A 26,131-nucleotide genomic window follows, 5' to 3' on the forward strand; every position below is an offset into this window, starting at 1 on the left:
TACTACTTCTACTACTACTACTATAGGATTCTGCAGCAGTAACCAGTCAGCTTCTAACATGTTAAGGCATGAGAAATAGTATTTTCTTGTTACTGACTTTTGCCTATACATTCCATCTATCTGTACGTAACTGTATCTACAAAAGCCTACAAGCTGTATATGTTTATTGTTTGGACCATTATGGTCATATGAAATATATACATAAATATGGCATTAAAATGCAGTATCAGTCTATATTACACACACACACACAAATAAGTTTTTAGATGTCATTCCCAATTAAATCTTTACTGTCCACCATGTTCTCCTCAATGAACATTCTCAATTTTTGGGCAGCAACTTTGTCACAGATTTCTCAAACGAGACAACAAATATGTGACTTTCAGTTGATCATCCACATCAGGTATCTTACATAACAAATCAAGGATAAACTTGGTTCACAATAGAGAGAACATATTGGTAGAGATCTACTGCTTAGTTAAGGCATACACAAAGATGCTGTTCTGCGATAATTTTTTATAGCGTCCCTCTAAATATTCTGAGCACATAGTCTGAAAACAAAAGTCAGAAATGCTTGCCTAAATGAACAGATTGGTAAATCAGAGGGGAAATTCTCAAGTTCGTGTCTTATTTTAATTAAATACCAATGTGGGGCAGTGTTCAAAATTAGCCAGGCGCCACAGTTTGCACCTGGCTACTGGCGACTTATCACTAGCCAGATGGATATACATACTCCCAAAACTGTTTTACTGAGCCTGAACTTTTGCGACAGCAAAGTATTTGGTCCTTAAGCTGCTTCCTTGCTGTACTGGAAAAGCCCTCGTGCATGGATGAAGGTGAAGAACTGCACATCGTCAAAGAGTGAGCTACTAACTCCCTATTAGGAAACACTGGTCTGCGAGCGCTCCAATTGGAGAACAGCTTTTACCACTGTAACAGAAGCTCTTTCCACACGTCAGCTTTCATAGGGTTAGTCTCCTGAATGAGTTTTTTCTCAGTGTCGAGAAAGGTGATTACTGCGGCGGTAGCTCTTTCCACACTGCAAACATTTATATGATTTGTCCCCTGTGTGAATTCTCCTATGTGCATGAAGGGTGCTAGAGTCACTGAAGCTTTTTCTACATTCCAAGCATTTATAAAGTTTCTCCCCTGTGAGTTCTTTGAAAGTAAGGAGGCTACCGTGACCAAACCTCTTTCCACACTCCAGGCGTTCATGCGGTTTGTTCCCTGTACTAGGTGTCTGATGTCATTTAAGGTGAGAAATGCATGTCATTTAAGGTGAGAAATTCTCCCCTGTGTGAATTCTATGGTGCATGTTAAGGGACCTGCTGTGACTGAAGCTCTTTCCACACCCCATGCATTTATAAAGTTTCTCCCCTGTGAGTTCTTTGATGTTTAGTAAAGGTACTATAGTCACTGAAGCTCTTTCCACACTCCAGGCATTTATAAGGTTTTTCACCTGTATGAAGTCGTCGATGCACATTAAGGGAGGCACTCTGATTGAAGCTCTTTCCACACTCCATGCATTTATATGGTTTTTCCCCTGTATGAGTTCTTTGATGTTTAGTAAGGGTACTACTGTCAAAGAAACTCTTTCCACATTCCCAGCATTTATATGGTTTCTCCCCTGTATGAGTTCTTTGATGCAAAGTAAGGTAGCCACTGTTTCTGAATCTCTTTCCACACTCCAAGCATTCATAAGGTTTCTCCCCTGTATGAGTTCTTTGATGCACATTAAGGTAGCCACTGTTTCTGAATCTCTTTCCACACTCCATGCATTCATAAGGCTTCGCCCCTGTATGAGTTCTTTGATGCAAAGTAAGGTAGCCACTGTTTCTGAATCTCTTTCCACACTCCATGCATTCATATGGTTTTCCCCCTGTATGAGTTCTTTGATGTCTAATAAGGATGCTTCTGGTACTGAAGCTCTTTCCACACTCCAGGCATTTATATGGATTTATATGGTTTTCCTGTGTGTGAATTGTATGATGCATTTTAACAGACTTGCTGCAACTGAAGCTCTTTCCACACTCCATGCATTTATATGGTTTTTCCCCTGTATGAGTTCTTTGATGTTTAGTAAGGGTACTACTGTCAAAGAAACTCTTTCCACATTCCCAGCATTTATATGGTTTCTCCCCTGTATGAGTTCTTTGATGCACATTAAGGTGGCCACTCTTTCTGAAGCTCTTTCCACATTCCCAGCATTTATATGGTTTCTCCCCTGTATGAGTTCTTTGATGCACATTAAGGTGGCCACTATTTCTGAAGCTCTTCCCACACTCCATGCATTCATAAGGTTTGTCCCCTGTATGAGTTCCTTGATGCAAAGTAAGGTAGCCACTGTAACTGAATCTCTTTCCACACTCCATGCATTCATAAGGTTTCTCCCCTGTATGAATTCTTTGATGTCTAATAAGGATGCTTCTGGTACTGAAGCTCTTCCCACACTCCATGCATTCATAAGGTTTCTCCCCTGTATGAGTTCTTTGATGCTCATTAAGGTGGCTACTGTAACTGAATCTCTTTCCACACTTCATGCATTCATAAGGCTTCTCCCCTGTATGAGTTCGTCGATGCACATTAAGGGAGGAACTCTGACTGAAGCTCTTCCCACACTCCATGCATTCATAAGGTTTCTCCCCTGTATGAGTTCTTTGATGCTCATTAAGGTGGCTACTGTAACTGAATCTCTTTCCACACTTCATGCATTCATAAGGCTTCTCCCCTGTATGAGTTCGTCGATGCACATTAAGGGAGGAAGTCTGACTGAAGCTCTTTCCACACTCCATGCATTTATAAGGCTTCTCCCCTGTATGAATTCTTTGATGCTCATTAAGGTGGCTACTGTTTCTGAAGCTCTTTCTACACTCCATGCATTTATAAGGCTTCTCCCCTGTATGAGTTCTTTGATGCACATTAAGTTTGCTACTGGATTCGAAGCCCTTTCCACACTCCATGCATTTATAAGGTTTTTCACCTGAGTGTACTCTTTGATGTATAGTAAGGTAGGCACTGTAACTGAATCTCTTTCCACACTCCATGCATTCATAAGGTTTTTCACCTGAGTGTACGCTTTGATGTCTAGCAAGGGCTGAGCGACTACAGAATCTCTTTCCGCACACAGTACATTCATGTTTTTTCTCCACCCTGTTAAGTTGATTTTCATCTTCTTGGGAAACACTGTGTTCATCCCTTGGCTTCACTGTTTCTCTCCTCTCTTGTTTGTTGGCTCCATCTTGAACCCCCAACTTCCTTTCCTTCTCTTGCTCCTCACCTCTTTCTGGCCAGACTTCTGATGGCTCCTCCTCATCCAGGACCCCCCAGACATCTCCTGATGGAATAAAAATTTTAAAATAAAGATTGATACAGCTGCTTCCTTATCAAAACTCAAGGCCTGGCACTATGTTAAAGGCGTTTTACATAAAAACAAATAGTGTGATACCTGGTTTTAATAAAATATGACCATTTAATCAAGGGTTATTTGTATCAGAAACGTTCTGGTGAGCAGTCCCTAAGATTAACCAAGCCATAAATAACACAATTTAAACCAGCAGGCAATAACATCAACAGAGCCTGCCTGCCTATGGACCTGTGTGAGGCGGCTGCCTCAGGTGTCACCCCCAAATGGGCTTAGCTTTGCTGCTAGTCTCCCCGGCTTCCAGGGGCGAAGTGGAATGGGCAGCAAAGCTCTGTGAGTCCTCTCCCCTCCAGCCAAGTCCAGAAAAGGATCCTCCCCCAACAAGGGCAAGTCCACAAGAGGGCAGACATTCCACCACTCAGCTTTGTCAGTGAATGGGGGGAGGCGTCTGCACCCCTTGGAGGTCTGGTGGGGTGAGGGGGGACCACCCCACCCAACTTGCAGGGGTATGCTCCTTATGGATTTTGAGCCCCCATTGTGGGGGCAGAAGTGAGGCCACCCCTGAGCATTGATAATACAGCACTGCAACTCAGAGAAGCTTGAAAGTCTAGCTCTGAAGAGCTTGTTGAAAAACCAAAATGAATAATAACAATAGTAGCATTTATTTTATTTATATCCCAAGCGTCTGGCTGGGTTTCCCAAGCCACTCTGGGTGGCTTACAGCATATATAAAAATGCAATCAAACCTCATATATTAAGAAACAGAATATTCTATATATGCAACAAACAAACCAATACATCAATAGAAACCAATAACAATAACAAGATACTCAAGTATTCTACAAATTAGGATCCCCCACACAGAAGATTTTTAGTATGCTTTTTCTACCATTCTCCACGTTAGATTGCCACAATGCATTATACTTCAGGCTGCTTTAGAAGAGCGTTCAGAAACTACAGAGTCCTGACCGGTGCAAGAGGCTCTGAGCATATCTGGGTTCCTGACTTCAGTTCAAGGTGCTGATTTTGACTTATGTAGCTCAATGGCTGCTTCTCATGAATCCACCGAGAGCCTGCGCTCATCATCAGAGGTCCTTCTCACAGTGCCCTCTCCAACTGAGGTGCAAAGAGAGGCAATACAGAATGCGTCTTTCAGTGCTGGCTCCCCACCTAAAGAATGCTCTCCCCCAGGGAGGCAACCCAGAAGCCATCACTGGCTAATTGTAGCAGAGAAGCAAGAATATTTATTTTCAGCCAGGCTTCTGGCCTTTAACTTGGGAGAAAAACAAACACTTTGACCTCCTTTAGTGGAGCTGAAGGAAGGCACTCCGAGCCACTGAGGAACCCATACCTATTATAACTATTAATGAAGGCGAAAAGGATCCTTACCCTGAGAGGTCACCATCTCACGAACCTCCACCATGACGTCCTTGTAGGGCCCACTTGTCGTCAGCGAAATTCAAGGACACCTGTCAAAGCTCACTGATCCCTGGAAGGACAGAACAATTCCCTTCTTTATAGGCACTCCAAGGCAAGGTGTGGAAACCATCTCTCCTCAGATCCCCCTCCAATGATAGATGGGGCAACTGGAGATTTGACCTTCAGTGTTTATTTGTTTTTTAATAAGACGTGAAAATCTGGATAACTAAATTTAAGACTGGGGGAAATGGGTGTTTTGTCCCACCCCATACTCCCTCCTTCCTCCCCTTCCTCAGGTGTTTGGAGACCAAACATGCTGCCCAGCAGGCAAAATGGGAAGTGGAGAGGGATGTTTTTTTCAATGATGGCTTTATGCATCCTGGTTTCTAAATTGGTTTGTGGGTTTTAGTTGTGTTCTAGCTCCCATTGGATCACTGTGCCACTTGAGAGAGCTTTTGGATCAGGTGTTTAGAAATCTTGAACATAAGATAAAATTACTACAGCTGCAGATGGCCAGTTATACGCCCAGGGGCCCACCTTTTTTAATGATATATGTTTAGTACATACATTTTGCAGAGGAAAAGTTTTTTCTCGTGGTTTAATTTTCAGTGGACCTATGGCCTTCGATACAATAAAATGCTAAAGAATCTTAACTGAGGAGGATCCTCTCCTGCCATAGAGCATGCAGCTCCTTCTGCACTCTATGGGGCGCTACCTTTGAAGGTGACCCGGAAACTAGATCAAATCCAGAATGCAGCAGCTAGACTCGTAACTGGGAGCAGCAGCCAACTAAGACCTGAAAGATCTACATTAGCTCCCAGTATGTTTCCGAGCAAAATTCAAAATGTTGGTGCTGACCTTTAAAGCCCTAAATGGCCTCAGCATGTATACCTAAAGGAGCATCTCCGCCCCATCGCTCAGTCCTGACACTGAGGCCCAGATAGAATTACTACAGCTGCAGATGGCTAGTTATATTGGTACCTCAAGTTAAGAACTTAATTCGTTCTGGAGGTCCGTTCTTAACCTGGAACTGTTCTTAACCTGAAGCACCACTTTAGCCTCCCACTGTTTCTGCACGATTTCTGTTCTAATCCTCAAGCAAAGTTTTTAACCTGAGGTGCTATTTCTGGGTTAGCGGAGACTGTAAGCTGAAGCGTATGTAACCCGAGGTACCACTGTATATCCCCAGGGGCCCACCTTTTTTAAAGCCCTAAACAGCCTTGGCCCAGTATACCTGAAGGAGCATCTCCACCCCATCGTTCAGCCCGGACACTGAGGTCCAGCTCCAAGGGCTTTCTGGCAGTTCCCTCGCGGCAAGAAGCCAAATTACAGGGAACCAGGCAGAGGGCCTTCTCGGTAGTGGCACCCGCCCTGTGGAAAGCCCTCCCTTCAGATGTCAAGGAAATAAACACCTATCTGACTTTTAGAAGACATCTGAAGACAGCCCTGTTGAGGAAAGCTTTTAATGTTTCCTCTTTTATTCTGCTTTTAATTTTCTGTTGGGAGCCACCCAGTGGCTGGGGAAGCCCAGCTAAATGGGCGGGGTATGAAGGAATAGAATAATCGTAATTCTTGTTCCTCCTGCTCCTCCCTGGCTGGCAGGAGACTCTCCCGGCTCCCTGTTCACTCCCTGCCATTCCTCCCCATTCCCTGCCCTGCGGCCTTTGCTGGGCGCTCCTTCTGCTTTCTCTGGACAGAGGAGCGGGAGAAAAGGCCGCAGGATGAGGCCAGAGGCCGGCGAAGGCCAGCGAGCAGCGTCGCTTCGGCCTCCCGCTTCCCCTCCCAGGAGAGGACGACCTTTCCCCGCCGCCCAGGAGGGACGCGGCGCCCTCCCTCTCGCCCCCCAGTTCCGCCCCCGGCTCGGCCCCCTCCCCCCAGTTACCCGCCTCCAGGGAGGACAGCATCAACCCGGGGAAGCGGAACAGGAAGCGGAAGCGCCTCCTCTCTCGCCAGTCTTCCCTTCCTCTCTAGGAATCGAAGCTCTGTCGCCGCAGTTAACCCTTGCGGAGCCGCGGGGCAGGAGCCTCTTGGCTGCTCCGGGCAGAGAGGGAGCCCGGCTGGTCTCCGGCTCTGAAGCAGAAAAGGGAAACCCGGCTGCAGGATCAGGCCAGCGGCGCCCCCAGGACAGAATCCCCGCCCCCCCCCGCAGGTGCTCCAAGCAAGATCCGAGTTCAAGAGCAGCTTTATCCTCACCTGTGGTATTCTACTTATTTATACCCCGCCTTTTTCCAAGGCAGAGAGCCAAGGCGGCTTACAAAGGGGTTGCCATAGTTATAAATTCTAAAAGGCAGGCGGCATTGAGAGGCAAGGAACTGCAAACGTTTCAAAGATCCTGGTTGAAATCAGAATTAGAAAAAAAATCAAGATGCACCTATTTTGTGAAATCAGCTGAGAAGAGAGGTCCAGCGGCTGCAAAAAAAAAGTGTACTTTAAATATTTTCAAATGACATAATACGTGACAGAGTCTCGAATTAGGATTAGCTATTTTGGATTGGGACGCGGGTGGCACTGTAGGTTAAACCACAGAGCCTAGGACTTGCCAATCAGAAGGTCGCGGTTTGAATCCCCGCGACGGAGTGAGCTCCCATTGCTCGGTCCCTGCTCCTGCCAACCTACCAGTTCGAAAGCACGTCAAAGTGCAAGTAGCAGGTTTTAAATTGAATAGACAAAAAACGAAAGTGTTGGAAAAAAATTTAACAATGGAAGAAAGAGAGAGTTTTCAGAATGAAACAGGCTTGGAAATAACAAAAAGGGTAAAATACCTGGGGGTAAACTTAACATCCAAGAATGTGAACTTATTTAAGGATAATTATGAAAAATGTTGGTCAGAAGTTAAAAAGGATCTGGAAATATGGTCAAGGCTGAAACTTTCCTTGTTAGGCCGAATCGCTACTATTAAGATGAATGTATTGCCTAGAATGCTGTTCTTATTCCAGACGTTGCAGATTGTGGACAAGATGGACTGTTTCAAGAAGTGGCAGAAAGACATATCAAAATTTGTCTGGCAGGGCAAAAAGCCCAGAATTAAATTTAAGATTTTAATTGATGCAAAGGATAGAGGGGGGTTTGCCCTGCCGGACTTAAGACTTTATTATGAATCAGCAGCTTTCTGCTGGTTGAAACACTGGCTACTTCTTGAGAATACTGATATTTTGGATCTGGAAGGGTATGACAATAGTTTTGGTTGGCATGCATACTTATGGTACGACAAGGTAAAGGTGTATAAAAGTTTCAAAAACCATATTGTAAGGAAAGCATTGTATAACGTTTGGATTAGATATAAAGATTTGTTGGAAAGTAAAACCCCTAGGTGGGTGTCACCAATGGAAGCTAGGGAAGTAAAAAAGCTTAATATGGATTCTAAATGGCCAAAATATCATGAGATTTTAGAATACGATGGCGAAAGGGTGAAACTTCAGAGTTATGAGAAACTAAAGCCTAAGGTTCGAGATTGGTTGCACTACCATCAGATAAATGAGACGTTTAAACAGGACAGGAAAATAGGATTTCAGAAAGAGAAGTCAAAATTAGAAACAGAATTGCTGGAACCCAATACTAAGAACTTATCAAAAATGTATAACTTGCTGTTAAAATGGAATACACAGGATGAAATGGTGAAATCAGCTATGATTAAATGGGCACAAGATATCGGTCATGATATTATGTTTGCTGACTGGGAACAGTTATGGACCACCGGTATTAAATTTACTGCATGTAATGCCTTAAAGGAAAATATTATGAAAATGATTTACCGGTGGTACATGACCCCAGTCAAGCTTGGAAAAATATATCATTTGCCTAGTAATAAGTGTTGGAAATGTAATGAGACTGAAGGCACTTTCTACCACCTCTGGTGGACCTGCCCAAAGGTTAAAGCTTTCTGGGAAATGATCTATAATGAAATTAAGAAGGTCCTTAAGTGGACTTTTCCTAAGAAACCAGAGGCTTTCCTTTTGGGCATGGTGGGCCAAGTGGTGTCAAGGAAGGATAGGATTTTCTTTATGTATGCCACTACAGCAGCAAGAATTCTACTGGCAAAGTATTGGAAGACGCAAGAACTACCTACTCTGGAAGAATGGCAAACAAAGGTGATTGACTTTATGGGACTGGCCGAGATGACGGGCAGAATCCGGGACCAGGGGAAAGAGACAGTGGAAGAGGACTGGAAGAAATTCAAAATATATCTTAAAAATAATTGCAAAATTGAGGAATGTTAAGATGTCAGGGGGTAAGAAGTAAAGAATTGCAGCAGTAAACAAAAAAACTTAAGAAATTTTTATGAAAGGGAATTAAGATAATGGAACTAAGGGTTGCGAAAGAATTATTAAACAAGGATGCAGGGATGGGGAGGTATGGGGAAGTCAAAGAAAGAAGGGTATGAACCGATGAGCTTGAAGTTGTACTGTTTTATATTGTTCTTTATTATTTGTGTGGAAAATTAATAAAAATTATTATAAAAAAAAAAATGAAATCAGCTGAGAAGAGAGGTCCAGGGGCTGTAAAAAGATGAGTGCTTTAAATATTTTCAAATGACATAATACGTGACAGAGTCTCGAATTAGGATTAGCTATTTTGGATTGGGGCACGGATGGCACTGTAGGTTAAACCACAGAGCCTAGGACTTGCCAATCAGAAGGTCGGCGGTTTGAATCCCCGCGACGGAGTGAGCTCCCATTGCTCGGTCCCTGCTCCTGCCAACCTACCAGTTCGAAAGCACGTCAAAGTGCAAGTAGATAAATAGGTACAGCTCCGGCAGGAAGGTAAACGGCGTTTCTGTGTGCTGCTCTGGTTCGCCAGGAGCGTCTTAGTCATGCTGGCCACATGACCCGGAAGCTGTACGCCGGCTCCCTTGGCCAGTAAAGTGAGATGAGCGCCGCAACCCCAGAGTCGGCCATGACTGGACCTAATGGTCAGGGGTCCCTTTACCTTTACCTATTTTGAATCAAACCGAGTCCTTTCCAAGTGTGCATCTAAAATGGTGCATGTACAGAGGGAAACAAACCCCCACGAGGGACCTTGGTTTACTGCCTTAGAATAGCACACATGATGTGGAAATTCATGAAGGAGATCCTGACCGGAGATCAAAATAAAACTAGGTAACGGAATAAAAAAATATTTATTGTGCACAGAGGTAGGGCTCGTGTCACACGATTTTTCCCCACGCACAAAAATATAGCTGGGACTGGCCACTGAGACCACATAACACCTGTCCTGAAAGACATACATTGTCTCCCACTACATTTCCAAGCACAATTCAAAGTGTTGGTGCTGACCTTTAAAGCCCTAAATGGCCTCGGCCCAGTATACCTGAAGAAGCGTCTCCACCCCCATCATTCAGCCCAGACACTGAGGTCCAGCTCCGAGGGCCTCCTGCAGGTTCCCTCACTGCAAAAAGTGAGGATACAGGGAACCAGGCAGAGGGCCTTCTTGGTAGTAGCACCCGCCCTGTGGAATGCCATCCCATCAGATGTCAAGGAAATAAACAACTATCTGACTTTTAGAAGACATCTTTGAAATGTGCTCGGAAACGTGCTGGGAGACAATGTAGGTCTTTCAAGACCGGTGTTATGTGGTCTTGGCAGCCGTTCTCAGTCACCATTCCCAGTCACCAGTGTAGCTGCCGCATTTTGGATTAGCACCACTCTGGCGAGACAGTCCGCAGGCAGATAGGGTCTCAGCCTACGTACCAGATGGAGCTGGTAGACAGCTGACCTGGACACAGAATTAACCTGTGCCTCCATGGACAGCTGTGAGTCCAAAATGACTCGCAAGCTGCGCACAGTTACCCCATTCAGGACCAGGGAGTCCTCTACACCTGCCCGCCTCCTGTCCCCCCAAAACAGTACTTCTGTCTTGTCAGGATTCAACCTCAATCTGTTGGCCACCATCCATCCTCCAACAGCCTCCAGACACACCGGACCTTCACTGCCTTCACTGGCTCTGATTTGAAAGAGAGATAGAGCTGGGTATCATCCACATACTGATGAACACCTAGCCCAAACCCCATGATGATCTCTCCTAGCGGCTGCATGTAGATGTTGAAAAGCATGGGGGAGAGGACAGAACCCTGAGGCACCCCACAAATGAGAGCCCAGGGGTCTGAACACTCATCCCCACCACCACTTTCTGGACATGGCCCAGGAGGAAGGAGCAGAACCACTGTATGACAGTGCCCCCAGCCCCTCTAGACGGTCCAGAAGGATGTTATGGTCGATGGTATCAAAAGCCGCTGAGAGAGCCAGCAGAACTAGGAAACAGCTCTCACCTTTGTCCCTAGCCCGCCAGAGATCATCAACCAGTGCGACGAAGGCAGTTTTAGTCCCGTCATGAGACCTGAATCCCGACTGGAAGGGATCCAAATGGTCCGCTTCTTCCAGGCGTGCCTGGAGTTGTTCAGCAACCACTCGCTCAATCACCTCGCACAAGAATGGAAGATTTGAGACTGGGTGATAGCTGGCCATATTGGCCGCATTTAAAGATGGTTTTTTAAAGTTATTTGATAACCGCCTCTTTCAGTGAGTCTGGGAAGGCTCCCTCACAGAGAGAAGCATTCAGCACTCCGCAAAGCCCATTGCCCAGCCCTTCCCGGCTAGCTTTTACAAGCCTGTCTGGGCAAGGATCAAGGAGGTGGTTGGTTTCACTCGTCCAAGCAGCCTGTCCACATCCTCAAAGGTAACAGATTGGAACTGATCCCACGCAACTTGACTAGACGGAACTCTAGCACTCTCCCGCCCCGGCCCTGCTCCCACGGTGGAGTCTACCTCTTCCCGAATCTGAGCACCTTTTTCTGCAAAAAACTGCAAAATCATTGCAGGAGATCATGTAGCCCGTACTGGGCCCCAATGGAGCAGGTGGTTCCGCTAAATTGCGCACCACCTGAAAGTGTCTCCTGCTGCTGTTTTCTGCAGATGCAATAAAGGCGGTGGTCTTCTTCACCGTCACTATCACCACTTGGTAGGCTCCACATTGAGCTCTAACCCATGTGCGGTCAGATGCAGAATGAGTCATCCGCCACCGGCACTCTAGCCATCTCAGTGATTGTTTCATTGCCCTCAGATCCGTGGAAAACCACGGGGCTGTCCGGGCTCCATGCAATTGGAGAGAGCGCTTCAGAGCCAAACAGTCAATAGCTCTGGTTAACTCCACATTCCAGCGGGCCACCAGGGAATCAGCTGAAAGGCCATCAACATGGGATAAAGCATCCCCTACCACTCTCTGGAAACCATTTGGATCCATTAAGTGGCGGGGACGGACCATCCAAATAGGCCCCACTGCCCTGCAGAGGGGAAGGGTCGCGGAGAAGTCCAGTTGCACCAGGAAGTGATCTGACCATTGCACTTCTTTTGTTTCACTTTTATTAGTGTCAGATCACCAACATGCATAGAGGTGAACACCAGGTCTAAGGCTATGAGTTGGGCCAGACTTATTCAGGGACAGCCCCATGGAGGCCATAGTTTCCACGAAGTCCCGAGCAGCCCCTTGTAAGGTTGTATTGGCGTGGATGTCAAAATCCCCTAGGACAACCAAATTAGGTGTTTCCAAGAGAACATTCACCACAACCTGAAGCAGCTCGGGCAGGGAATCCTTGGTGCAGTGGGGAGGTCAGTACACCAAAAGGAATCCTGTACTGCCCCTATTGCCCAACTTCTAGAACATGCACTCAGAGAACTGGGTCTTCCCAACAGGACGCCTAGTGCAGACTAATGACTTCCTAAAAATCACTGCAACCCCCCCTCCCCACCCACATGATCTGGGTTGCTGTGCGTAAGAGAAGCCAGGTGGACAAGCAGCGGCAAGGACAGGCCCGTCTGCTTCATCCAACCATGTCTCTGTTACACATGACACTCCCAACCCCGTCCCCCTTCCCATTTGTGGAAAAGCTTCGTTTATGCCTTTCTGGAGTCTTTTGAAGGCACAGGAGCAAAGAGAGAGATGTGGAAAGTGGCAACCTTAATTTATGCAGCATAAAGAAATGATTGCAGATTACTAGTGAATAATAATAATAATAATAATAATAATAATAATAATAATAATAATAATAATAATTTATTAATTATTTATACCCCGCCCATCTGGCTGGGCTTCCCCAGCCACCCTGGGCGGCTTCCCAAAAAATATTAAAATACTGTAATACATCAAACATTAAAAGCTTCCCTAAATAAGGTCCCCAACACAGGAAACAAGAAGCTGTTGTAGGTTGGGGGGAGATCATGGAGGGATGCTTACCTGCAGAGTGATTAACCTACCTGGCTCTCTCAGTGCACGGAGCGCATCTCTCCAATGAGCCTAATAATTCGCTTAGGGGAAGAGCTCTTGCGGGAGTCCTGCTTTCCCCAGCACGCGGAATTATTTGCCTTAATCTTGCATTTCCCTCCCTGCGGCCGCCTTCAGCATCTCTGCGAAAGCAAGAAGAAACTCACGTGGAACACTTTGCATTTCCCCCCCTTTCAGATCTGCGGAAGAGGAAAGGGGCACATACCCTCTCCTCCTCTTTGCAATCTTCTGCTCTAGGAATGTGGGCTCAGATGCTGTTGCTGCTGTTAACCATTGAAGACCAAACAGGGAGGGAGCTGCCTCTTTTTGGCATCCTTCAGAGATAGAGCAGGAAAGGCGGGTGATCTCAGGTGTGTGTAAAATAGCTGAATGCCTCTCCATGAAAGAAGCAGTAGCTCCTTGCTTATAGAAAGCTAGCTTGCCAGGGAACAGGGGAAAACAAAACCTTTCTCCCTTGGTCCCTGGAATTTAAATTTGTGGCAACTGTGAAAAGGGCAAATTCTATGTTAGGGGTTATTGGGAACCTAAGAATTTAAAGCCCTAAACGGCCTCGGTCCTGTATACCTGAAGGAGCATCTCCACCCCCATCGTTCAGCCCGGACACTGAGATCCAGCGCCAAGGGCCTTCTGGCGGTTCCCTCATTGCGAGAAGTGAGGCTACAGGGAACCAGGCAGAGGGCCTTCTCGGTAGTGGCGCCCGACCTGTGGAACGCCCTCCCACCAGATGTCAAAGAGATAAAGAATTACCTGACATTCAGAAGACATCTTAAGGCAGCCCTGTTCAGGGAAGTTTTTAATATGTAATGCTGTATTGTTTTTAACACTGATTGGGAGCCGCCCAGAGTGGCTGGGGAAACTCAGCCAGATGGGCGGGGTATAAATAATAAATTATTATTATTATTATTATTACTAAGAATAACTCTACAGTCCATGAGGCAGACTGAGGCAGCCACTTCAGGTCATAGCTGTCAACCTTTCCCTTTTCTTGCGAGGAATCCTATTCGGAATAAGGGAATTTCCCTTAAAAAAAGGGAAACATTGACAGCTATTGCAGTGGAAGCAAATACTAATACTAACAATAATCATTTATTTATTGTACCCCATCCATCTGACTGGGTTGTCCCAGCCATTCTGCACCTGGTTGATCCAACAGAGTCATTCTTAGGTTCTTAATAACCCCTAGCATAGGATTTGCCCTCTTGGCAGTTGCCACAAATTCGAGGGGAAAAGGTTCTGTCCTCATCTGTTCCCTGACATGCTGGCTTTCTATCAGTGGCGTAGCATGGGTTGTCAGCACCCGGGGCAAGGCAAGTAATTTGCACCCCCTAACCTGTGGATTTGCGCCCCTAACCCGTGGATTTGCGCCCCCTAACCCCCAGATGTTGCGCCCGGTGCGGCCGGGCCCCCCTGCACCCCCCCCACGCTACGCCACTGCTTTCTATAAGCCAGGATTTGCTGCTCCTTTCATGGAGAAGCATTCAGCTGTCTCCCACAGGCTCCCTAAGTCTGCTCCTCTCCCAAGCAACCTGAGATTTCTTCGCCTTATCTGCCTGTGCTCCACCCTCTTCATCCCTTTGCAGATTCTGAGAGATCAAGGGGGAGGGGAGCCGGTCAGAGCAGGAGGGGGAGACCCCCTAACTTAGTCACCAGCCTGACTCATCTCTGCCTCTTGGCTCCTCTCCAGCCTCCTCTTCTGCCTCTGATTCTGGACTGCTCTCTGCCACAAAATACTTTTAACACCATACAGCTTCCTTCACCCATTAATACCTTGGTTCATGAGGGTCACTTTTCCTCAGTTACCCACTCTCTAAGCCAGGGGTCCTTAAACTTTTTAAACATTGGGCCGGTGCGCTGTCCCTCAGACACTGTTGTGGGCCGGACTATATTTTTTTTTTGGGGGGGGGGAATAATGAACGAATTCCTATGCACATTGCGTGTTATAGCTAATGACTTGCAGTTCAAACAATGTGGATTAAAGGCAAAGGAGGAATTGGCTAAATGGTAGTGAAAGATGGAGTTTTCCCACTGGAGGTATAGAAAGTGGAAACTGTGCCTTTTAAACTTGCTCATAAAGGATCTAGAGTTAGGGGCAGAGGAAGCCAAGTTTGCCTATGACACAGGAACTTGCCAAATTGAGTGAATGTGCTGCAAAATAATTAAGACAGCAAATGCAATTCAGTTTCCATGAGCGTCAAGTGATGTCTGCCTCCGCTGAAAAGGCTCGATTTCCCTCGGTGTCCCAGTGGGTCAAGGAGCCTTCCCTCCCCAGCTGCCGGGCCCTCCAGGAGCCCCAATACTTCGCCTATGAGAGCCTGGAAGATGCCGATGACTCTCTCCACAGACCTCTGCAGCTGCCCCTCGTCTGCCCGGCTCAGCTTGGCCTGCACTGTTGCTGCAGGAAGCCCTTCTCCACCCCACCCGGACCCCAGCCCGGCTCTTGCCACACAGGCGGCTGCGCCCAGGGATGCCCTCGCTGCCTTGCTCGGTCTGCACTCTGCACGCACTCAGAGGCTCCTGAGCAGCGGCGACACCCACATAGGCGTCCTGGAGGCAGCAGCGGCTCCTCCTCCTGCCCCGCGAAGGGGCAGCTTGGGGCCGGGCGAGACGGGGGGAAGCCATACAATATTTAAAATGAAAAATGATTTTAATCAACATAAACTTACAGTGGTACCTTGGGTTACAGACGCTTCAGGTTACAGACGCTTCGGGTTACAGACTCTGCTAACCAGAAATAGTACCTTGGGTTAAGAACTTTGCTTCAGGGTGAGAACAGAAACCGCGCGGTGGCAGCGGGAGGCCCCATTAGCTAAAGTGGTGCTTCAGGTTAAGAACAGTTTCAGGTTAAGAACGGACTTCTGGAACGAATTAAGTTCTTAACCCGAGGTACCACTCTATAAATATTTCAATGGGAAGTATGGGCCTGCTAATTTATGTTGGTCAGGAGAGAATCAGCTAAATAATCATGGGCGGGCGTTTCTCTCTCCCCAACCCCAACCCCCCCCCAAAAAAACCTGCAAAACGTGGGAGCAGTGGGAATGGCAGTGAAAGGGCAAGCCTGGAAAGTGAGAGGAAGATAAGAGAGAGGGGCTTAGGAAGGGAGAAAGCAGAGTGGGGTGTTTGTGTGTCAAATTCAGGAGGTAGCAGCACTTTTCCAAAGGTTTCTCTGCTTTGGAACTTGCAGGGGCTGGAAATAGACAGTTCCACCCCACCCCGGCTTCTTCCGCCACCCCAGAGATTAAAATGGTAGTGCTGGGTGGCACCTGCCCGCTCTTGCCAACCTGCAGCCCTTCAGGGATCTCTCCGTGGAGAGAGCCAACCCCTTCCAGAAGAAGTTAAAACTTGCAAAGGCTACCAAGGCATGGAGCTGAATTCTCCTCACACACCCCCACACCCCCGCCATAAAAAAAAAGGACAGGGGAAACTTGCAAAAAGGGCGGCCTCACATGAGCAGACTGGCGCCGGTGCGCAGAGAAAGAGAGGCTGAGCTTTTCTTGACAACATTCCGAACTCCTCCAACAGTGGCAGGTTGCAAAGGCGAGACGCGCATGCTGGGTGGGTGGGGTATGCGCGGGGGCTTGCGAGATGGGAAGGAGAGTGGTGGGGAAGTGGGAGACCTGGAGGGGCGGCGACTGAGCCGCGAGGGACCCCAGCAGCGGTGCTGCCTTCCGCCTGAACCGCCTGCGCACAAGGCCTCCTGGCCGCCGCCATTTCCTGCTCCGCCGTCTCCACGTCTGGCCTGGGACCCCCACAGCACCAGAAGCCAGACAGCCAGCAGCAGCAGCAGCGAGAACTGAATTTAGGACCTTGGCGGGCCTGATCCGGCCTGTGGGCCGTAGTTTGAGGACCCCTGTCTTAACCTGACCATAAGCCCTCTCTCTTCTCAAATCCATCCCTATCTTCTCAAATCAAGCCCCATCTCTTCACCTGACCCGTAGCCCTATCTCTCTCTCTCTCTCTCTCTCCCTTTTTATCCTCCCCTTTTTGTGACTTTGTAGCCAATCGGTGACAGGCTCCTTCACTCTGACAGAATTTCAGGGAGACTGCACCAGCAGACTCTGGCCTGGCTCTGCTGTCTGTCACACCTGTCCTTAAGGCGAGGGGTGTCTGGGTTCCTTGACAGTGTGTGGCCAGTTCCTTGTTGGAGCTTGGGGAGCTATCTAACCACCTAGGGTCTTTGAACTCATTTTAGCCAATGCATTCGAATGGAGAAGGGAGGGGAGCTTTGAGTTGAACAAATCCTTTAATTCCAGTATTTCTATTGTTCTACTGTCTCTTCCTAGAGGGTTTCCCAAAAAGGGACACGGGTGGCGCTGTGCTCTAAACCACAGAGCCTAGGGCTTGCTGATCAGAAGGCCGGTGGTTCAAATCCCCACGACAGGCTGAGCTCCCGTTGCTCGGTCCCTGCTCCTGCCAACCTAGCAGTTCAAAAGCACGTCAAAGTGCAAGTAGATAAATAGGTACCACTCCAGCGGGAAGGTAAATGGCGTTTCCGTGCGCTGCTCTTGGTTCGCCAGAAGCGGCTTAGTCATGCTGGCCACATGACCCGGAAACTGTACGCCACCTCCTTCGGCCAATAAAGCAAGGTGAGCGCCGCAACCCCAGAGTCGGCCACGACTGGACCTAATGATCAGGGGTCCCTTTACCTTAGCGAGTTTCCTGCTTATTTCCCATTGTTGTTGAAGGCATGAAGGTGGCGCCTGCGGTGCTTCAGAAACTTCAGCTGCTGCAGAATCTGGCAGTCAGGTTGCTCACCGGAGCAAGACTGTGTGAGCATATTACACTGATCCTGGTCCAACCACACTGGAAACCAATTAGTTTCTGAGCCCAATTCAAAGTGCTGGTTTTGACCTATAAAGCCTTAACAGCTCAGGATCACAATACCTCAAGTATTGCCCCAGGCTGGATATCACCCTCTAAGACACTTCTTCATGTGCCTCCTCCATGTGTGGAAGGTGACAAAACAAGATCGGGACTTTTCTACAGTGGCTCCGTTTGTGGAAAGCTCTCCACAGGGAGGTTTGGCTGGCACCTTCATTATGCGCCTTTAGGTCCCGAGCGAAAACATTCTTCTTCAACCAGGACTTTGGCTGAATAAAGGGCAGTAATAAATGAAATATACAAATGTCTGTAGTAATAAAAAACACATCTTTGTGGGGAGAAGCTCTCCTGCACAAAACTGCTGCATTAAAAATAAAAATAAAATTTGCTATTGCATGTACAGAAAGTGGGGAAAGAGAAGGAAGGGACCAGCAGCCTTTTGTGCGAGTGATTCCAAATCCTTGCATGACTTGCAGGCCACACAAATATTTTTTTTTAAAGTTGACTGCCCTTTGGGGCAAATCTGGTACATCACAAAACATGTATTTCACAAATTAGTTTTCCAAAATGGTGTGTTTCCGGGCTTAGAGCAGCACACATGATGTGGAAATTCATGAAGGAGTTCCTGACCAGAGATCCAAATAAAACCAGGTAACGGAATCAAAAAATATTTATTGTGCACACCGAGGATTTATTATCCGCTTCTCACAGGATTTTTTTTCCACGAACAAAAATATAGCTGGGACTGACCGCTGAGACCATATAACACCGGTCCTGAAAGACCTACATTGACTCCCACAATTCCAAGTGTTAGTGCTGACCTTTAAAGCCCTAAATGGCCTCGGCCCAGTATACCTGAAGGAGCGTCTCCACCTCCATTGGCCCTCCTCCAAGGGCCTTCTGGTGGTTCCCTCACTGCAAAAAGTGAGGATACAGGAAACCAGGCAGAGAGCCTTCTCAGTAGTGGCACCCATCCTATGAAATGTCCTCCCTTCAGATGTCAAGGAAATAATAAATTGATGTTTTATTGTGTTTTTAATATTCTGTTGGGAGCCACCCAGAGTGGCTTGGGAGGCCCAGCCAGATAAGTGGGGTATAAGTAATAACTTAGTATTATTTTTTATTTTCACTACTACTACTACTTCTACTACTACTACTATAGGATTCTGCAGCAGTAACCAGTCAGCTTCTAACATGTTAAGGCATGAGAAATAGTATTTTCTTGTTACTGACTTTTGCCTATACATTCCATCTATCTGTACGTAACTGTATCTACAAAAGCCTACAAGCTGTATATGTTTATTGTTTGGACCATTATGGTCATATGAAATATATACATAAATATGGCATTAAAATACAGTATCAGTCTATATTACACACACACACACAGATCAGTTTTTAGATGTCATTCCCAATTAAATCTTTACAGTCCACCATGTTCTCCTCAATGAACATGTTCTCCTCAATGAACAGCTCTTTCCACACTCCATGCATTCATATGGTTTCTCCCCTGTATGAGTTCTTTGATGTCTAATAAGGATGCTTCTGGCACTGAAGCTCTTTCCACACTCCATGCATTTATATGGATTTATATGGTTTTCCTGTGTGTGAATTATATGATGCATTTTAAAAGAGTTGCTGCAACTGAAGCTCTTTTCACACTCCATGCATTTATAAGGTTTCTCCCCTGTATGAGTTCTTTGATGCACATTAAGGGAGGAACTCCAACTGAAAGTCTTTCCACACTCCATGCATTTATAAGGCTTCTCCCCTGTATCAGTTCTTTGATGCTCATTAAGGTGACTACTGTTTCTGAAGCTCTTTCCACATTCCATGCATTTATAAGGCTTCTCCCCTGTATGAGTTCTTTGATGCACATTAAGTTGGCTACTGGATTCGAAGCCCTTTCCACACTCCATGCATTCATAAGGTTTTTCATCTGAGTGTACTCTTTGATGTCTAGCAAGGGCTGAGCGACTACAGCTGTAGTAATTTTATCTTATGTTCAAGATTTCTAAACACCTGATCCAAAAGGTCTCTCAAGTGGCACAGTGATCTCTTTCTGCACACAGTACATTCATGTTTTTTCTCCACCCTGTTAAGTTGATTTTCATCTGCTTGGGAAACACTGTGTTCATCCCTTGGCTTCACTGTTTCTCTCCTCTCTTGTTTGTTGGCTCCATCTTGAACCCCCAACTTAGGGGCAGCTGTTTATACGCATTGGGTATCTTATATAATCAAACAAGGATAAACCTGGTTCAGAATAGAGCATATTGGTAGCGATCTACTGCTTAGTTACAGCATATACAAAGAAGCTCTTCTGCAATAATTTTTTATAACGTCCCTCTAAATATTCTGAGCACGTAGTCTGAAAACAAAAGTCTGAAATGCTTGCCTAAAGGAACAGATTGGTAAATCAGAGGGGAAATTCTCAAGTTCATGTCTTATTTTAATTAAATACCAATGTGGGGCAGTGTACAAAATTAGCCAGGCGCCCGACACATTTTGCACCTGGCTATTGGCAACTTGGAAAACTCAGCAGTGGCCAGAAGATTGGAGAAGATCAGTCTACATCCCAATCCCAAAGAAGGGCAGTGCCAAAGAATGCTCCAACTATCGCACAATTGCACTAATTTCTCACGCTAGCAAGGTTATGCTTAAAATTCTACAAGGAAGGCTCAAGCAGTATGTGGACCGAGAACTCCCAGAAGTGCAAGCTGGATTTAGAAGAGGCAGAGGAACCAGAGACCAAATTGCAAACATGCGCTGGATTATGGAGAAAGCTAGAGAGTTCCAGAAAGACATTTACTTCTGCTTCATTGACTATGCAAAAGCCTTTGACTGTGTCGACCATGGCAAACTATGGCAAGTTCTTAAAGAAATGGGAGTGCCTGATCACCTCATCTGTCTCCTGAGAAATCTCTATGTGGGACAAGAAGCTACAGTTAGAACTGGATATGGAACAACTGACTGGTTCAAAATTGGGAAAGGAGTACGACAAGGCTGCATTTTGTCTCCCTGCTTATTTAACTTATATGCAGAATTCATCATGCGAAAGGCTGGGCTGGATAAATCCCTAGCCGGAATTAAGATTGCCGGAAGAAATATCAACAACCTCAGATATGCAGATGACACAACCTTGATGGCAGAAAGTGAGGAGGAATTAAAGAACCTTTTATTGAGGGTGAAAGAGGAGAGTGCAAAATATGGTCTGAAGCTCAACATCAAAAAAACGAAGATCATGGCTACTGGTCCCATCACCTCCTGGCAAATAGAAGGGGAAGAAATGGAGGCAGTGAGAGATTTTACTTTCTTGGGCTCCATGATCACTGCAGATGGTGACAGCAGCCACGAAATTAAAAGACGCCTGCTTCTTGGGAGAAGGGCAATGACAGGCCTAGACAGCATCTTGAGAAGTAGAGACATCACCTTGCCAACAAAGGTCCGTATAGTTAAAGCTATGGTTTTCCCAGTAGTGATGTATGGAAGTGAGAGCTGGACCATAAAGAAGGCTGATCGCCGAAGAATTGATGCTTTTGAATTATGGTGCTGGAGGAGACTCTTGAGAGTCCCATGGACTGCAAGAAGATCAAACCTCTCCATTCTGAAGGAAATCAGCCCTGAGTGCTCACTGGAAGGACAGATTGTGAAGCTGAGGCTCCAGTACTTTGGCCACCTCATGAGAAGAGAAGACTCCCTGGAGAAGACCCTGATGTTGGGAAAGATGGAGGGCACAAGGAGAAGGGGGCGACAGAGGACGAGATGGTTGGATAGTGTTTTCGAGGTTACCAGCATGAGTCTGACCAAGCTGCGGGGGGCAGTGGAGGCCAGGATTGCCTGGCATTCTCTGGTCCATGGGGTCACGAAGAGTCGGACACGACTAAACGACTAAACAACAACAACAAATTGGCAACTTATCACTAGACAGCTGTTGCAACTAAAGAAAGCTCTTTCCATACCCCAAAAATGTATATTGTTTGTCCCCGGTAGGAGTTTTTCATGCACAGTAAAGAAACTACTATAACCGAAGCTCTTTACACACATCAACTTTCATAGGGTTAGTCCCCTGAAGGAGTTCTCTGGTGTCGAGAAAGGTGGTTACTGTGGTGGTAGCTCTTTCCACACTCCAAACATTTGTAGGGTTTGTCCCGTGTGAATTCTCTTATGTGCATGAAGGATGTTGGAGTCACTGAAGCTTTTTCTGCATTTCAAACATTTATACGGTTTCTCCCCCGTATGAGTTCGTCGATGCACATTAAGGGAGGAACATTGACTGAAGCTCTTTCCACACTCCAGGCATTCATATGGTTTTCCCCGTGTGAGTTCTTTGATGTTTAGTAAGGTAGCCACTGTAGCTGAAGCTCTTTCCACACTCCAGGCATTTATATGGATTTATATGGTTTTCAAATCCCTGCGGCGGGGTGCGCTCCCGCTGCTCGGTCCCAGCAGTTCGAAAGCACCTCCGGGTGCAAGTAGATAAATAGGGACCGCTTACCAGCGGGAAGGTAAACGGCGTTTCCGTGTGCGGCTCTGGCTCTGGCTCTGGCCAGAGCAGCGATGTCACGCTGGCCACGTGACCCGGATGGGCGCACAACCCCAGTCTGTCAAGACATGCCCGTACGGGCAGGGGTACCTTTACCTTTACCTTTATGGTTTTCCTGTGTGTGAATTATATGGTGCATTTTAACAGACTTGCTGCAACTGAAGCTCTTTCCACACTCCATGCATTTATAAGGCTTCTCCCCTGTATGAGATCTTCGATGCACATTAAGGGAGGCACTCTGATTGAAGCTCTTTCCACACTCCATGCATGTATATGGTTTTTCCCCTGTGTGAGTTCTTTGATGTTTAGTAAGGGTACTACTGTCAAAGAAACTCTTTCCACATTCCCAGCATTTATAAGGTTTCTCCCCTGTATGAGTTCTTTGATGCAAAGTAAGGTGGTCACTGTTTCTGAATCTCTTTCCACACTCCATGCATTCATAAGGTTTCTCCCCTGTATGAGTTCTCTGATGCACATTAAGTTGGCTACTGAATTTGAAGCCCTTTCCACACTCCAGGCATTTATATGGTTTCTCCCCTGTATGAGTTCTCTGATGCACATTAAGCTGGCCAGTGTCTCTGAAGCTCTTTCCACACTCCATGCATTCATAAGGTTTTTCACCTGAGTGTACTCTTTGATGTATAGTAAGGGCTGCGCGACTACAGAATCTCTTTCCGCACACAGTACATTCATGTTTTTTCTCCACCCTGTTAATCTGATTTTCATCTTCTTGGGAAACACTGCGTTCATCCCTTGGCTTCACTGTTTCTCTCCTCTCTTGTTTCTTGGCTCCATCTTGAACCCCCAACTTCCTTTCCTTCTCTTGCTCCTCACCTCTTTCTGGCCAGACTTCTGATGGCTGCTCCTCATCCAGGACCCCCCAGACATCTCCTGATGGAATAAAAATTTTAAAATAAAGATTGATACAGCTGCTTCCTTATCAAAACTCAAGGCCTGGCACTATGTTAAAGGCGTTTTACATAAAAACAAATGGTGTGATACCTGGTTTTAATAAAATATGACCATTTAATCAAGGGTTATTTGTATCAGAAAAGTTCTGGTGAGCAGTCCCTAAGATTAACCAAGCCATAAATAACACAATTTAAACCAGCAGGCAATAACATCAACAGAGCCTGCCTGCCTATGGGCCTGTGTGAGGCGGCTGCCTCAGGTGTCACCCCCAAAGGGGCTCAGCTTTGCTGCTAGTCTCCCCGGCCTCCAGGGGCGAAGTGGGATGGGCAGCAAAGCTCTGTGAGTCCTCTCTCCTCCAGCCAAGTCCAGAAAAGGATCTCCCCCAACAAGGGCAAGTCCACAAGAGGGCAGACATTCCACCACTCAGCTTTGTCAGGATCTGAAAAGGCTCTTTGCCAGTGAATGGGGGGAGGCGTCTGCACCCCTTGGAGGTCTGGAGGGGTGAGGGGGGACCACCCCACCCAACCTGCAGGGGTACGCTCCTTATGGATTTTGAGCCCCCATTGTGGGGGCAGAAGTGAGGCCACCCCTGAGCATTGATAATACAGCACTGCAACTCAGAGAAGCTTGAAAAGTCTAAATCTGCAGAGCTTGTTGAAAAACCAAAATGAATAATAACAATAGTAGCATTGATTTTATTATATCCCAACCGTCTGGCTGGGTTTCCCAAGCCTCTCTGGGTGGCTTGCAGCATATATAAAAATGCAATCAAACATCATATATTAAGAAACAGAATATTCTATATATGCAACAAACAAAGCAATACATCAGTAGAAACCAATAACAATAACAAGATACTCAAGTGTTCTACAAATTAGGATCCCCCACACAGAAGATTGTTAGTATGCTTTTTCTACCATTCTCCACGCTAGATTGCCACAATGCATTATACTTCAGGCTGCTTTTGAAGAGCGTTCAGAAACTACAGAGTGCTGACCGGTGCAAGAGGCTCTGAGCATATCTGGGTTCCTGACTTCAGTTCAAGGTGCTGATTTTGACTTATGTAGCTCAATGGCTGCTTCTCATGAATCCACCGAGAGCCTGCGCTCATCATCTGAGGTCCTTCTCACAGTGCCCTCTCCAACTGAGGTGCAAAGAGAGGCAATACAGAATGCGTCTTTCACTGCTGGCTCCCCACCTAAAGAATGCTCTCCCCCAGGGAGGCAACCCAGAAGCCATCACTGGCTAATTGTAGCAGAGAAGCAATAATATTTATTTTCAGCCAGGCTTCTGGCATTTAACCTGGGAGAAAAACAAACACTGTGACCTCCTTTAGCGGAGCTGAAGGAAGGCACTCCGAGCCACTGAGGAACCCATACCTATTATAACTATTAATGAAGGCGAAAAGGATCCTTACCCTGAGAGGTCACCATCTCACGAACCTCCACCATGACGTCCTTGTACAGAGCTCTCCGTAGGGCCCACTTGTCGTCAGCGAAATACAAGGACACCTGTCAAAGCTCACTGATCCCTGGAAGGACAGAACAATTCCCTTCTTTATAGGCACTCCAAGGCAAGGTGTGGAAACCATCTCTCCTCAGATCCCCCTCCAATGATAGATGGGGCAACTGGAGATTTGACCTTCAGTGTTTATTTGTTTTTTAATAAGACGTGAAAATCTGGATAACTAAATTTAAGACTGGGGGAAATGGGTGTTTTGTCCCACCCCATACTCCCTCCTTCCTCCCCTTCCTCAGGTGTTTGGAGACCAAACATGCTGCCCAGCAGGCAAAATGGGAAGTGGAGAGGGATGATTTTTTTCAATGATGGCTTTATGCATACTGGTTTCTAAATTGGTTTGTGGGTTTTAGTTGTATTCTAGCTCCCATTGGATCACTGTGCCACTTGAGAGACCTTTTGGATCAGGTGTTTAGAAATCTTGAACATAAGATAAAATTACTACAGCTGCAGATGGCCAGTTATACGCCCAGGGGCCCACCTTTTTTAATGATATATGTTTAGTACATACATTTTGCAGAGGAAAAGTTTTTTTTCATGGTTTAATTTGCAGTGGACCTACGGCCTTCGATACAATAAAATGCTAAAGAGTCTTAACTGAGGAGGATCCTCTCCTGCCATAGAGCATGCAGCTCCTTCTGCACTCTATGGGGCGCTACCTTTGAAGGTGACCCGGAAACTAGATCAAATCCAGAATGCAGCAGCTAGACTCGTAACTGGGAGCAGCAGCCAACTGAGACCTGAAAGATCTACATTAGCTCCCAGTATGTTTCCGAGCAAAATTCAAAGTGTTGGTGCTGACCTTTAAAGCCCTAAATGGCCTCAGCATGTATACCTGAAGGAGCGTCTCCACCCCATCGCTCAGTCCTGACACTGAGGCCCAGATAGAATTACTACAGCTGCAGATGGCTAGTTATATTGGTACCTCAAGTTAAGAACTTAATTCGTTCTGGAGGTCCGTTCTTAACCTGGAACTGTTCTTAACCTGAAGCACCACTTTAGCCTCCCACTGTTTCTGCACGATTTCTGTTCTAATCCTCAAGCAAAGTTCTTAACCTGAGGTGCTATTTCTGGGTTAGCGGAGACTGTAAGCTGAAGCGTATGTAACCCGAGGTACCACTGTATATCCCCAGGGGCCCACCTTTTATAAAGCCCTAAATGTCCTTGGCCCAGTATACCTGAAGGAGCATCTCCACCCCATCGTTCAGTCCGGACACTGAGGTCCAGCTCCAAGGGCTTTCTGGCAGTTCCCTCGCGGCAAGAAGCCAAATTACAGGGAACCAGGC

The 26,131-nt window shown here is 46.5% G+C and overlaps 2 protein-coding genes across 3 annotated transcripts in view; both read right to left on the reverse strand.

Moving 5' to 3' along the window:
- LOC307208734 (uncharacterized protein) overlaps window positions 1-26,131 on the reverse strand; it is a 92,487-nt gene that overhangs the window by 49,613 nt on the left and 16,743 nt on the right. The window lies entirely within an intron of this gene.
- On the reverse strand, window positions 19,288-21,815 carry LOC307209834 (uncharacterized protein; the record flags this gene model as incomplete). The annotated part of the gene is made up of 2 exons (XM_079965198.1): window positions 21,776-21,815; window positions 19,288-20,387 (listed from the first exon to the last, which is right to left on the reverse strand). Exon 2 carries the CDS (start codon window positions 19,789-19,791, stop codon window positions 19,288-19,290), a length of 504 nt encoding a protein of 167 aa, XP_079821324.1. The 5' UTR covers window positions 19,792-20,387; window positions 21,776-21,815.

Source organism: Podarcis cretensis (assembly GCF_951804945.1).
Source record: "Podarcis cretensis genome assembly, chromosome: 2".
NCBI lineage: Eukaryota > Metazoa > Chordata > Lepidosauria > Squamata > Lacertidae > Podarcis > Podarcis cretensis.